Genomic DNA, 15252 nt, shown 5'->3' on the forward strand with positions numbered 1-15252 from the left:
CTAGGAGAGCAGAGCCAACCTTCTGGGACCTTCTGTGTCCCTCTCCCAAGCTCCCGGTGACAAGGCAACAGGGCCACACATGCTGCCCATTCAGCCCACCCAGGCTCTGGAGCTCTCTAAGGCCGTGTAAACAAGGCTTCTGTGGATGTTCAAAGGAACTGGCGACCTGCAGGGGAAAAGGCAAACTCCTTTCTCGAAAGGGAAGAGAAGCATCCAGCCACCGAGGCCCCCGCCTGCCAAGGCCCAGGGTGGCCAGTGGGAAGGAAGAAGCCCTGCCCTGGTGCCCTGAGGATGGACAGAGAGGCTGCCTGCCTCAGCCGGCAGGAGGTGCTACAAGTGCATGTGAAAGACCAGCCACTGAAGGTAGCTTTCTGGAACCAAAGAGGGGCCTGATTGTTTTTGGACAAGACAGCAGTGTGTGGGAGGGAGGTGCCTACCCAGGGAGCCAAAGGCAGGCCCTGAGCCCCAGTGGGCAGGTCCTGGTCCCACGATCCCCCACAGAGGGCTGCGGCCTGGCCCATGCCCATTCTGGCCCACTGTGTGGCCAGGCCTTATGTCTGACCTGTGCCTCTCCTGTGGGATGGCTGGGCACAGGTGATGCAGTGGCCTTTGGTTTTATTATTTCTTTTTCCAATAAAAGGACTTGCCCAGCTTGAGGCTCTGTGCCACTTCTTTCCCCGATGGTGATGGGGTGCCATCAGTTCTATGCCCCAGGACCACAGGGAGTGGATACTCAGCTGCCCACCCACCTCATGCCAAGGAGGTGGGGCTGGGTGTTCTTGAAGAAGCAGTGAGGCTGACGTGGGCAGGACCAACCCTACCTTCTTAGAGCTTGTAGTCTAGTGGGGAAGCTACGCTCTGGATCCTCTAACATGGAGCCTTTATGGGGCACTTGCAGCCTTGGGTGGAGGGAGCAGCTTGACAGAGAGCCAGGTCAAAAGTCAGTAATGAGATAAATACCCATTTCTTGAGCTCTCACCCTGGGTTGGGCCCTGTTAGGGGTTGCATCAGAGAAGTCGTTCAGTTTTAAAGACTAGGGTGTTAGAACCTAGCAGAGTCGTATGTTGGATTTTATAAAACTAAATAACATTTATTGAGCACCTATTGTGTACCAGATACTTTGGTAAGACCACATGCTAGAGCTGGGAGGGGATTTAAGATCATCTAAATGAGACAGAATGGAGGCCCAGAGAGGTCACGTGACTTGCCCCAGTTCACACAGCTGACCGACAGTGGTACCAAATTTAGAACCAAGATCTCCTGACCCAGTGCTCAACCTGACACCATGCCGATGGCATCTGGATGGAAGTTGCCTTAGGCCTCAGGGCGGCCAGGGTCACGCACTCAGGTCTGTGGGCCAAGAGAGGATCTCACCAGACTGTGGGGATAATGGCTCCAGCCCCCAGGGTGGGGGCTTTGGGGACATCCCCTCTGGCTGGTGCTGACTGGGACTCTGGGCGGCTTTCACACTTGTGCCTGCTGCTCCTAAGGGGCAGCTGGGCCTTTCCCTGAGCCCTGGGGCAGGCTGGACTCACTGCCTCTGCTCAAACCTGGGGTGTGTGGGGTTGTCACAATGGAGGCTGTTCTTTAACATGTGGGAAAGTTCATTCTGTCCTGTTGGCAAGACATTCTGTCCTGTTGGTTATTATTTATAGTAATAATACACAATAGTAGCTAACATTTATTTTATCACTATGTGCCATGCGCTAGGCTAAGATGCCACATAACTATTCAGTCCTCATGACAATCGTAAGATGTGGACTATTATTCCCATTTTACAGATGAGGAGGCTGAGACTCACGGAAGTTAAATAACTTGCCCAAAGTTACACAACTAGGAAGTGGAAGAGCTTGGTTTTGAATCTAGGCAAAGTTCACCCAGGTTTAGGGACCCTGTCAGAGCTTGAGGTCCTCGGTCATCCTAGGTTAGGATTTGGCAGATTCCCAGGTAAGGACTTGGAGCTGTGCCTGGTACTTCCAAGCCCAGGGCTGGAGCTTCTAGGCAACACGGGAGCGTGGGTGGGCTGTGCTCTTCAACTGCGGAGCCCACGGGGGCAGCTCGGTGAAGGGCAGAGCGGGGAGAAGCAGGTGAGGCGTGGCTTCTCTCTCCCTGGTTCTTCTCTAATGGCTCAGTTATGGGGGAAGTGGCCTCCTCCTTGGGTTGTGTCACAGCCACGTCTCTGCATCCCCCTGGCCAGCCAGGAACAGGCCCTGTCAGGCCCCAGCGAGCAGAGGAACCCCCAGGAAGCTCTGGGCTGCCATTCCCCCGTGGTCACTGCTGCCAGACTGCTTTCTAGCTTCCTTTGGGGTGTGTGAAAACCACAGGGTTTACAGAAGCTCGTGGTGCCACCGAGCGGCAGAATCGTGCACTGCACCCCGGAACCCAGCAGCCTGGGAACCATCCCCAGGGCTCCCAAACCCTGTGGGGCAAAGATGGAGTCCAGCTGGCGGTGACTCTCCCTACGGCCAGCTCCTGGGGCACCGCCTTATTCTTGGGAAACCCTAGCTCCCTTGACCACAGCTCCGGAAGGACTCAGAGTAAGGAAAGTTTCTGGCAGGAGGCACCTACGCTTCGTTTGGACTTGACTATTTACCAAGCGTGAAGGCAATGCAAATACCACTCCTAGTGAGACCTGAATTGGAATTCAGGCTTTATGAGGGTAGCATGTGGTGGAGACCCCTCGAGCCCCACTGTCCTCTCCAGCTGTAAGATAGGGGTACTAAAACTTTACAAAATCGCGTGGGCCAGTGCCTCTCATCCTTGGCTGCAGTCAAAGTCACCCAGGGAGCAAGAGAAACCACTGATGTCCCGTCCTATCCCCAGAGATTCTGATTTCATTGTTCTGGGGTGCAGCCTGGACATTAGGACTTTTTAAAAGTTTTCCTGGAGGTTCTAGAGTGAAAATAAGGTCGAGAACCCCCGATTTTGACAGCGCCCAGAGCCTATGAGCCTTTTTACAGGCCTCGGAAGATGTCCGAGGCCCAAATAAAAGTTTATCGGTTCCACAAAAGCAACAAGACAGGAAATGAGTACAAGTTATGATTCTACTCGTAAGGCATTCTAATACAGGCAGAGCTAATCTTTGGTGTTAGACGTTAAGAGAGCAGCTGTCCTGGGATGGGGTATAGTGAATGGAAGGGGGCCTGGGGAGGCTTCTTGGGTGCTCATGCTCTGTTTCTCCAGCAGAGTGCTGGTTACACAGACGGGCTCACCTTGTGAGAATTCATTGAGCTCCACACTTAAGATTTGTGTATTTTTCTATAGGTATGGTACATTTCAATAAAATTTACCAAAAAAGTTTACTGGGTCCAAAATAGGAAAAGTAAACACAAAGCTGAAATTAATACTTTGTTACATATCTACAAAATGTAATACTGTCAAACAGTCCACTGTAATTCAACTTAACTCTGGTTGTGTGTGTGTGTGTGTGTGTGTGTGTAATTTAGTGTGAGTTGTGGATATATATGACAATGTTTGATATGATGAGGGGTGGGGCCTCCAAAAGAGAAGAAAGGTCCCTGGTACCTAAGAAAATCCTAAAAGGGCCCAGGTTTACACCAGGAGCTCTTGACCTTGACCCACCTCCTTCACATATTTGCAAAATAACATGCATTTATCTGGGGAAGAGGATCGCAGGTTTCAGCAGATTCTCAAAGGAGTATGTGCCAACCAATAAAAAATGGTTAAGAACAATTGGTTTTGAGGAATCTGAGAAACTGGCCTAGAATGTGCCTGGCATGACAGAGGAGTTCGGTAACATCAGTTTCTTTCCTTCCTTTCAGAGTCCAGCCTTCTGACGTTTCCACACGACCCTTCTCAGGCAACTTTGGGAGGATTTATTCTCTTGGCAGAGCCCAGGGCAGAGTGCCGAGCTCACGGCTCTTCCTCTAAGGGGCTATTTAACGGGCTTGTCATTTCAGCACCTGCCGGATGGCAGAACTCAGCGTGCGGCAGCCTGGAGCTGCACCGGGCCTTGCGGTTTTGAATCAGGGACCACGGAGGCGGTGGAAGAGTGGGAAGGGGGAGTCAGAAGGCTGCACCAGTCTGCCGTCCCCTAGCGCTGCGCTCAGTTATCCTGAGTCCCAGCTCTGTCATCTGTAAAATGAGAGCACGATGAAAATGCATCTCGGTGAATGAGAATCTATTTCTCCCAAGTAAAATATTATTGTTATTGCCGAAGTTACTCTAGGACCTCATTATACAGTGGCCTCGTGATACAGATTTATAGCCAGGTTTCAGATTCTTGCATAGAATAAACAGACATTTGTCCAAGGGTTCACTGGTTCCCTAATATACGCCAGGAACATTCATGTACGTTATTATTCCATTTAGTTCGCTAACACTCTGGTGGGTGGTTATATTTGAATTCTTATTTTATAGATGAGGAAACTGATGTTCCAGGTGGTTAGGTAGCTTGACAAGCACCCACAGCCAGTAAGTGTCAGAGTAAAGACCTGAACCTAAGCGTCAGACCCCAAATCCTGCTCTCATTCTGCCACTGTGTCACAGTCGGGTGAAAGACTCCTTTCTACCTGGATTGCCTCATAAAGGCAGATTCCAGACCCAGGGAGAAGCATGTGGGCAAATGCGGACACAGAAGAATTAGCTTTGCAGAGGCATGATGGGGCTAGTTATTCTGGAGTAATTTAAGTTATCGATTTCTGTAATGGAAAAGTGATTGGGGACCAGCTACCACCTGAGAGCAGCCTGAGCCAGGCCCTGGAAGGGGGAAATGTTATACCTAGCTTACTGGACCTTGTGCATGGCAATGAATGGCCTTTTCCCCTCTGTCCCCAGTTCCTTGGTAAACTCTTGGAGGGTGGGGATCTTATCTCACTCACCTCCAGTGCCTCCCACTCCCTGCCCTCAAGTGCCTGTCACAGTGCTTTGCCCTTGGCAGGTGAATGCAAAATGCAGCCCACCAGGAAGGCTGGCAGGAAGGGATGAGGCAGGAAGAGGCAGGGATATACAGATGTGAAATCCTCTGGCCCCTGGAGTAATGCGACCTGAGGGGCTGCTTAGGCAGATGCAGACAGGTGAGTGGCCACTGAATGATAACAATTCAACTGTAGGTGGTCACTGACTAACTCACTTAAAGGGTAGAGGCAGGGGGCGCCTGGGTGGCTCAGTCGGTTAAGCTTCCGGCTTCGGCTCAGATCATGATCTCGCGGTTTGTGAGTTTGAGCCCCGCGTCGGTCTCTGTGCTGACAGCTCAGAGCCTGGAGCCTGCTTCGGATTCTGTGTCTCCTCCTCTCTCTCTGCCCCTCCCCTGCTCATGCTCTGTCTCTCTCAAGAATAATAAATAAACTTAAAAAAAAAAAAAAAGGGTAGAGGCCGTGATGCCGGGCCATCCCCTGTGCTGGGCAGCTGCTTTGAGTTGCCCTGGCTGTGATCTCATGGCTCTGCTCATGATCTCCACCTGTCCTGGGAGGGGAGGAGAGGGGAGGAAGTGTGTATCCTGACCCCACTCAGCCCTGCTCAGTGCTCCCTGAACACCACTATTGTAAGGTGGGTAAATCCTCATGGGGCTGAGTACGTTGCCTGGAAATTTGGACCTGGGGCCCTAGAGAGTGAAGTACCATGGGTGGACAAACAGATAAGTGGACGGATACAGAGAAGATGGGTACCGGGAGATGACTGATGGTTCAGAGGTGGGCGAGAGGGCTGCCTGGCTTGGGATGGATGCTCGCAGACCCTGGAGAGGCAGGTGAATGGATGGGTACCGATCGGCCCTGTGCTTCCCAGTGCAGATCTAAATACAGCGCCGGAGTTCTTCAAAGGGAAGATACAGTGTAACCTGGTCCCTGAATGAGCTCTGCATATGAGTGATGGGTATGTCTCGTTGGGAAGGATTCTTACAGGTTTCACATTGCCCCAGTTAATGACTTATGGATTGTTGTAAAATCAGGCAGTGCTAAAAGTGAAAGCAGTAGATTAAAGGGCCTGGGGCAGATTTTATAATAATATCTGGTCAGTCACTGCATTGAGCACCTTGCATGCTTTATCTCAACAGCTCTGTGAGGTTGTTATGCTTCCATTCTGTGGAGGAAGAAAGTGAGGCTCAGAGAGAGGAAGCGGCTTGTTTGAGGCCACTTACAGGGCATGTAGGTGGGGTGTCTGGAAGTCAAGCCTCAGGCCATCTGATCACAGGGTCTTAGGGCAAAGAGAACATTTTAAGGATGGAAGGAAGGGAGGAGGGAGGGTGGGAGGACCATAGGATTTTGGGACCAGTTCTCTAATATTCTGGCACATAAGATACATTCTGCACTGGGGTGAGGCTCTGAGACCCTCTCCTCCCTCTTTCCTGTCTGCATCTGCCTTCAAGGCCTATAAATCTTGAGCCAGGGGACCAGGAAGTCCCATGATGGTAAGTATGGGGTTTACCTTCCTCCCTGTGGCTCAAGCTTATTCCTCTGCCACGGTCCCCAGGGGCAGTTGGGCACGATGTGATTGGGCTTCTCTCCTTTCCCAGGAGCTCTGCACCCAGGTCTGGGGTGCAGGGAGGAGTGTTAGTCCTTAGATCTTTTGGTGGGGGTGGGTGGGGCGGGTACATGAAATGGTTCTGGGTGGTAAGTCCTTCATGGTTGCTCCGGGGCTGGCCATGAAGAAGGACAATGAGTTCCCTTTATAGGAATTATTCTGGGCCCCAGACTTTCCTTCTGGCAGGCAGGCTGGGTTCATGAGGGGCTGGGCAGGGACTTTCTGGGAAGAGCGATACAGGTCCTCCTTCTGTCCCCACCAGACATCCCCTTCTGCAGCCTCCCTTCTTAGCAGAGCAGGACCCTCTGTGCACCTGGCCCTTTCACTCAGCTCTCGCCCAGCTGTGTTCCATGGGCCAAGGATGGTTCTTTGGTTCGCTTGGTGGGCCCTTGCCCTGACTCTGACTCTGGGTCAGCCACAGAAAGAACAAGTTCTGTATCTGAAATACTTTAAGTTTTCTTGTGCACAGTTGTGCATCTGAAATACTTTAAGTTTTCTGGAAAACGAGGCAGGGTGGGCAAGGAGGAGCCCCAGGCAGGAGTCAAATTCCTGGCGCGGCTATGGTCCTCGGGAAGTCACAGTTCCTTTTGAGCCCCGGTGTCCACAGCTGAAAAGGATGGGGCAGGACTAAATGACGTCTCAGGTGCCTCTGGATTTAACGTTCTAGGGCTTCTGTGACAGTCAAGCGCCGAATCCCAGGCCAGTTCACCAGTTGCCGGTGGACGTGTGCCCTGTGCAGCCCAGTCAATGCCACGCTCCCCCTGCTCGGTTTACTTGGTGATTATTGTCTCTGGGAATGGCCCCGCGTGACAACTTGGCGGAACATCCCCACAGCTCAGGCCCCGGGAGGGTTTTCTCTGCTCCCTTATGGCCATTTTCAGTCCTGAGATCTCTTCTCTGCAAAGCTGTCAGTTCCCCGAGGGTGGCCAGTGTCCCCCCACATCTCCCGCACTGCCGACTCCCGGGTGGCCTGGGCCACAGCAGAGAGTGCCGGGAGCCACGCGAGCCTTCGGCACTGCACAGACCCAGGCTTCATCCTGAACTTTGCTGCTTAGTAATATTATGAATATTTCAAATTTCTTTGGGGCTGACTACCCGCCAGGCACCGTGTCAAGTGGTTCAGATCATCTTGTTTAATACAATGACTCTGTGAGGTAGGTACTATCCCCATTTTCCAGATGAGAAAGCCAAGGCTGGAGGCCAGCACGCTTACTTTACATTTCTGCTCAAATGCCTCTTTCCCAGAGAGGCCCTCCCTGCCCCTCCCTATTTCAAGGGCCCTTCTGCCTCCAGCCCCGCACCTCCGTGTGTCTTCAGGCTGCTGCCCAGCTCCAATAGCACTTATCTTCTGACTGCATCCTGATCATGTTGTACGTCATGGGGCACTCAGGGGTCAGCCAGGGTTGTACACAGGTGTACGGGCCCGGCCACAAGAACCCGGCCCAGCACACAGCATGTGTCCAGTCTATGCCAAGTGACAGCTGGTTACATAATTTGCCCGGGTGTCAGTTTCCCGGAGATCGTTCCCCAAGAGGCTTAAAAACACAGGCTGCGGAGCCAGACAATTGCCGCTTTGAATCAGAGCTTTTGCCGCTTAACCGGCCACGTGACCTTGTGGAACTTATTCTCCCTGAGCCTCTGCTTCTTTGGTGATAAACCAGATGAGTAACATTCAGCCCACAGCACGGGCGGGGGGGTTCATGGGGACACACACATAAAGTTCTTGGCATACGATAGGCGTTCCGTAAATGTTAGCTCTGTTCCCTGGGGAGGGCCTTTTCTCTTCCCGCTTCTCGTTTTTCTCCAGTGGTCTTCTTTTCGACCACTTTGCTGTTCAACCACAGTTCCTTAAGGGGATGGTTGCGGAAGGAGAGGTTGGCATTATCTGTGGAGCTAAGCAGCCCTCGCTCTCTCGCCTCCTTCCCCTTCTGGGATGTGTCTGTTGCTAAGGAGACACAACGGCAGACCTGACAGGATGTGGCTGGGGTTCTGGCCCACGCTGAAGGAGAGAGCTGGGGCTGACCCTGGGGAGGGAGGGGAGGGGAGGGGCTCGGCTTGCCTCCTGGACTGACAGTCTGGGTGGGGTATCACTCTGGAATCTGCTGGACAAACTCAGCTGGCTCCCTGAGAAAGTGAAGCATTCGTCCTGTGTCTGTGCGGCCCCAGAGAGACGATCAACAGCCCTGTTTGGAGGCTGGCGTGCAGTTCCTGCTCGGGTCACAGTCCAGAGGTGCTGGTCAGGGTGTGAGGCCCACACCCTGGGAGGGGGCCATAGCAGCCAGAGTGACGCATAATCAAACTCTTGGCCCTCAGAATGGCACCTCCCCAGAGCAGGGCTGGCGACGGAGTAGAAGAGGCTGTGCAGGTGATCCACGGTTTCCCTTTGCTAAGGACAGCCAAGCTGGCTGGTGAGAAGATTCAGCATGGGCACTGCCACCTCTATCTTGCAGCTGCAGGGTGACCGTGTGGCGCTTGTCACAGATCCCGGGCTCCGTCAGAGACTCCATTTTCTCCTTCCCAACCCATCCCCGGCCCCTGGGCAACGCAGAGAGACTGTGGCTTTTGTGTAACGGGTTAGTCACCCCAAATGGGAAGGAAGGGTCCTTGTTAAGAGCTCAGGTTGGGGGCCAGACTACTCTGACGGAGTCCTTCCTCTGTGTGTCCCAGCCGTGTGACCTGGGCAAGCCACATAGCTTCTCTGTAAAACTGGGATCCTGATAGCACTTTCCGCTCGGGATTGTGGTGGGGATTACACAAGCTGATTCTTCTAAAGAGCTTAGATCTGGCCCAGACATGCCAAGCTCACTAAGTGTGGCTATTATTGTTATGTTAAGGGTACATTCCTGGGCAGAGGCGTATTCTCAGTGGTTCTCAGTGAATGCTTGCCCAATGGATACTGGAATGAGAGAGCTTGCTTTCTGGTGTGGCCACCCAAGCATTTAGCTAGATTTTTCAGAAAGCCCCTGTGAGTCCCACTCTTATCCCATGCACCGGGTTCCTCCATCTGGCTGCAGGGAGGCCATGTGGGAACAATAAACCAGGTCATCTCTACTTACCATTGTATGCCCAGAGCTTAGCTTAGTACCTGGCACACAATAGGTGCTCAACTAATATTTGTTGGCTGAATGAATCACATCAGGAGTAAGCCTTCTTACCCAGCAGCTGGGATAGTGTAGTGGTGCTCTTGCTAGCTGGGGGGATTTGGGACTCCTCTTTGTAACTCATCTGGCCCCACCCACCAAGTAGGGTAAATCGACACAAACACACCCTGTTGTAAGAAACTCCGTGTAGGAGGATTCATGGTTATTACTTGACGAGGTATCCTCTGAAGTTTGCTGTCATCCTGAATTTTCCGATGTCCTTGGCAGGCTGTCTCACTAGCCGTCCTGTCCCTTACTTCTCGTGCTGTTGTGTGCGGTCTGTCAGTGGACACCGTCGTCTTGCCATTCACCACTACATTTGGAACCATTGCCTCTATGGGTTTTGGGTTTTACTTCTCTCGCTATCTTAGATCTACTCGTTCATTTCTAAAAAGGCAGCAGCTTCCAGAATGACTAGGGAATAGTCCGAACAGTGACAGTGCTGTCTGTTACCCCCTGACAAGATGGTGTGGTAGGAAAGGGCTCCAGCCTTGGCTGGGGACCAGCTGGCTCTGTGACCTTGGGTGGATCACTTCATCTCTCCGAGCCTCATGTCTGGGCCCATCCAGACCTTTAATTTCTACCTGAACACACAGGAGCGGGCTTCCCAGAAGTGGAGCGATTTTTAAGTTGTTACACGCTTTCCTGTGACAATGTGGTTGTTTTTATTTTAAAACTTTTCATTTAAGCTCGTCTTCTGAGTGTAAAAACAGTACTAGCTATGAGGAATTCATATTTTGTGATTTATTGGGAGTATTATTATTATATCAGAAAATGGTAGTTTTTTTGTTAAATATGTTTTTAAAATGCTTGCTGCATGCTTAAGTGTGATTTTATTATATCTTGGGGCAACTTTTTTCCCCCACGAAGAACAGATCTGTGATTTATAACAAGCCTTCACTACCGAGGCTGGTTGTGAAAGTATTCTATGGTGTTACATCATTCCCAAAGGGTGCTCTGGCTACAGAGGCTTCCAGGTTTCTAAGCAGACTGCAGAGGAGACCAAGTTGCAAGATTCTTTTCTAGAAATCAGGGTAACTTGAGACTAGCCGTATCTCTGTCCAGCCACACACTGAAGGGTCTTAGAAAGGAAAGGGCTTTGGGAATACACCAGACCAAATCTCTTGTTATTTAGATTATGCAAACTGAGGCCCAGTGTAGAGAAGCAACGTCCCCCAGGTAAAAGGCCCAGAATATTCCCTCCAGGTCTGCTCCTTGCTCATCCTACATCCCTTGCCTGGCCCAAACCCCAGCCCCCCAAACGTGAACATTGGTGCACATACCCAAACCATTTCTCATGCCCAGGACACTTTCCCTGTCTCGTGATTTGCTTTCCAAGGGCTACATGACAGAAAAGCTGCTGCTACTTCAGGATTCCAACCAGCATCTACTTGCCCCAGACACATTTTTGTTTTTATCAGCTAGGCACTAATACGCAGCAGAGAGTTTATTGGCATAATTTCTCCAGAAAGAGGCTGGAAGACTTGGCAAGTTCAAACTTTAACATTTTTGTCAAGAGTCCCAAAGGGCCACCTTTTCCCCTCCCATAATAACCACCAACTCCCAGAAGGCTTTCTCTACCACGGGAAGTCAGGGCACACAGAGCAGAAACAGCACAGGCCAAACCAGCAGGCACATGATACATGAATGAATCAACTGAGCAAGCAACTGCCTGGGAGCCATCTTTGTTAAGGGCAAAACAGGGTGCTCATGACACTGGAGGATACAGAAAAGACAGGACTATCTTGATTCTTCTGAAGAAGTGAGGGAGGGTAGATGGGGTAAGAGGGGAGACTTTCCTTTTCTGTTTTCTCAGAAAACATGCAAAGAAAGGCTTCACAAACAAGATTACACAAACATCAGTATCTCCCAAACTTCCCTTTTCAAAGATGGCCACCCCTGCGGTCCATTCAAAGGGAGCACGCAGCAGAGTCTACTGGGCGTGGAGAGAGAGACAGGCAGCGGGAGAGATTTAGTTTTCCACAAAGATTGTTAGTTTAGTTTAGTTTTTTTTTCCTTTATTGATGGGATTTAAAGTGCATATAACTGAAGGCAAAGTCCAAGGCCTAGAGAAAGATATGAGGCCCGAGAGAGAGGCTCAGAGATTCTAAAGGCAGCAGAAGGATACCCACCTAAAAAGGCCACTTGAGCTGTAAAAAGGATGGGAGAGAGAGAGAGAGACAGAGAGAGTGGGAAAAAGAGAAAGGGGATGGGGGTGGGATGGGGGTGGGGGGAAGCATTTGGGAGGAAGAAGACAAATACCGGTTCAGAAATTCAGACAAAGATGAGTAGTAGGAGCTAGTTTATATCCCTGGTAGGAAAAGACGGGCTGACCTTAAGGTAGGAATATGTGAGAAGGGGAGACGTGAGAAGAACAGTGGCCTCTGGCCAGGGCATAGCACCCCAGGGACCCTTCAGATGGTGGCAGTAGTGGTGGGGGCTTCTCCAAACCTCTGTCACGGTCTTCCCCGGAGACCCAACAGGGGTCTAAGGAGACTCCATCCGGCCAGGAGAAGTCAGGGGCTGGGGACCTTGATCTGGGGCCTCCCCAAAGCTCCCCAGTGGAAGACAACTCCTTGTGTCCTACTGGACCATGGCTGGGCCTCACTCACCCACACAGGCCGTGCCGTCCTCGTTGGGTTCGTACCCCCGACTGCACCTCTTGTTGGTCCGGCACCTGTAACTTCCATACGTGTTGACGCACACAGGCTTGTCTCGAGGGCACACGAATGGGAACTGGATGCATTCGTTGGTGTCTGAAAGGTGAGGGGAGTCACTCACCAGGGAGGTGTGGGGCAGTGGCTCCTCGCTCAGGCTCTGCTGCCCCACCCACTCTGTGACCTTGGGCATATCCCTTCTTCTCTCTATGCCTCAACTCCCTCACTTCAGTCCCTCTGGCTGGCTCGTTCTGTTATACCCAGAATTCGTGATCCCCAAAGACCACTAGGGAGCCGAGTCCGATGCAAAAGCAAAAGAGCCTTTATTCGAGCTAGCTCGAGCTCAATCCCCTACCTGCACCGACGCAGCGGTGAGATACTGGGGAGAGCGAGCGAGTTTCAAAAGCACAAAGGTTTTATAGGGATCTAGGGGCAGTTGGTGAGGTAATGGCTGTGGCCTCAGCCAGTTGGCTGGGGAAGGGTCCGAGTCCTGTTAGGCAGGTGAGCGGGAGGTTGCTCAAGGGGAGGAGGTGTGGTCAAGGTGAAGGACACAGAACAAGATGGAGTCAGCCAGCGTAGGCCTGCCCTTTCAGTTCTATATTTGACCTCTACGTGTTGGGGGTGTCACACTTGGCCCGGGGTCTTCTATGTACCACACTTCCTGTAGGTGCTCCCTTCATAGATGGATGAGTCCAGATTCCTATCTGCAGCCACAACCTGTCCCTGGGGCTCCAGACTTATGAACCCAACATGCATCTCATGCTCAGTAGGTCCAGAATGGAAATCTAGATGCTCCAGCCCTCAAACTTCTTCCACCCCCTGACCCCATCTCGCCTAAGTCAATCAATGTCACCCACTCAGCTGCTCAAGCACAGATAGGAGCAATCCCTAGATCCTCCTTTTCCCTTACCTCTGTAGGCAAGTTAACAGATCCTGCCGCTCTGCCCCCATAGAACCCCTCTGTGTGCCCACCTCCTTCTCCAGCCACAGCCCGTTCCCAGCCTGCACCACCTCTTGCCTGGATTTCTGCAGCCACCTTCAGACTGGCACTCTGGCTTCCACTCTTCCCTCCAATCTAATCTGCAATTCAGCAGGCAGGGCGATCTTTTGAAAATGTGAATCATACTCTCCTGCTTAATTGCAAAGGGCCCCAGGAACAAAATCCAGACACCATGAGACCCTCCCTGACTTAGCGCCTGGCTCCCTCACCACCTTCGGGCACGCCAGCCTCCTTCCCATTCCTTTCACACACAGAGCCTTTTTCCTGCCTCGTGGTCCTCGCTCCTGCTCTTCCCTCAGCTCTCCGTGTGGCTGGACCTTCTCGTCCTTCAGGTCTCAATTCAAAGGGCTTCTCCCTGACCACTCTGTCTAGAACAGTCTCCAGGGACACCTTGCTTAAAGCGCTTTTGGTCCATCTCATCCGGCTGCCAGGTTACGTGTTTGTGGTCCCCCTCCCCAGAACAGATGCTGTTCCAGGGCAGGTGCTTGGCCCACATCCCCAGCACCTCGCATGGGCACGTAACTGTCTGCTAGATGATGAAAAAGAAGTGGCTGGAAGGGTGATCCCACAGGGTCCTTCCAGTGCACAGGCTAGACACTGGAAGTTCTGTGTACATGCATCCTCTCTTTAGAGTGGCCAGGGTTGGGACGTGGAGAGTGGAGGGGACTAATTTCCTCCCAAGCTACCCTTAGAGCCGCACTCCTTCACTTTCTCACCTGTGGTCCTTTGCCGGTGTAGGGCCCTCCACCAGACCACCTTCTCCCCTCTCTCTGCCTGGCGAGCTCCCCATCGCCCCCCAGGTCTCAGCTTAGGCCTTGTCTCCCTGGGGCACCTTCTGGGACCCTCCCTGGCTGGTTGAGGCCCCACCTTTGTGCTCCCATATCCCACCCCTCCCCCACCCAGCCCTGCTCACATTTCTGGTCATCACTGTTTATTCATGTGCCTCTCCCACTGGCTCTAAGCCCCATGAGGGCAGGGGCTGTGTCTGTCTCATTTACTCTTTTTTTTTTTTTTTAATTCATTTTTTTAAATGTTTATTTTTGAGAGAGAGAGAGAGAGAGAGAGAGAGAGAGAGACAAAGCACGAGCAGGGGAGGGGCAGAGAGAGAGGGAGACACAGAATTGGAAGCAGGCTCCAGACTCTGAGCTGTCAGCACAGAGCCCGAAGCAGGGCTCAAACCCATGAACCATGAGTCGGACGCTTAACTGACTGAACCACCCAGGCGGCCCTGTCTCGTTTACTCTTGAGTCTCAGTAGCAAACCCACTCAGCCTGGGGCTGATGAGCATCTATGGAACAGACTTAGGAAGAATGCTGCCTGAGGGTCTAAAGGCAGGAGGAGTCCTTGACCTGACCCCTCACTGTCGGTTCCTGACACAGAAGATACTGGGTTGAGGGTCTTTCAGACGCTGAGCCCCTTGGCTGCCCCTCTGCCACCCCAGGCCCTCGGAGAACTTTCAGAAAGTCAGCGAACGCTCACAGAGCTGCGGTCCTAGCAGTGTGCTAGCCACCTGCCTCCCAGTACTGCACGAGGCTACTGTCTCCCTTCTGTTCTGTGACTACACTCCACGCCCGGGTTGCTCCAATGCCCCTGGCCATGCCCATCCTTGTCTGCCAGCTCCCGTGCTTGCCGCTCCGCCAGCTGGCCATGCCAAAGCCACCACGGAAGACGCACGCGCACCTTCGCCACCGTGAGGTGGCCGCACAGCCCCTCGCACGGCCGGGCCACCCCGTGAGCACTGTACAGGCAGTTATGCGTCTCCTCCCCAAGCCCATTCTCTCCGAATTCGCGGCAGGAAGCACCCCATCCCCAGAACTGCCATGATTCGGCCTATTGGCTGCTGGCGTCACTCCCACCTTGGTGAGTCACGTGGCAGTTGTCTTGGCATCTGGAGCCCCAGGGACAAACAACACATTTCCCTCCCCACCTTTCCCCTCTTGTCTGCAGCCTAAGCTTTGCCAGGGCTCAGACTGAC

At 52.5% G+C, this 15252-nt stretch overlaps 1 protein-coding gene across 3 annotated transcripts in view; it reads right to left on the minus strand.

Annotated features, from left to right (window-relative positions):
* Positions 1-15252, minus strand: part of CRTAC1 (cartilage acidic protein 1) — a 157085-nt gene that overhangs the window by 8561 nt on the left and 133272 nt on the right. For 2 of the 3 annotated variants that reach the window (XM_042908092.1, XM_042908090.1), the window contains exon 14: positions 12233-12376. In XM_042908092.1, coding sequence (XP_042764026.1) covers positions 12233-12376 — 144 coding nt within the window. Of the gene's footprint in view, positions 1-11056; positions 11771-12232; positions 12377-15252 lie in introns of those variants that run through there. The other variant, XM_042908091.1, reaches the window with a different exon arrangement.

This window comes from Panthera leo, chromosome D2 (assembly GCF_018350215.1).
Source record: "Panthera leo isolate Ple1 chromosome D2, P.leo_Ple1_pat1.1, whole genome shotgun sequence".
Taxonomy (NCBI): domain Eukaryota; kingdom Metazoa; phylum Chordata; class Mammalia; order Carnivora; family Felidae; genus Panthera; species Panthera leo.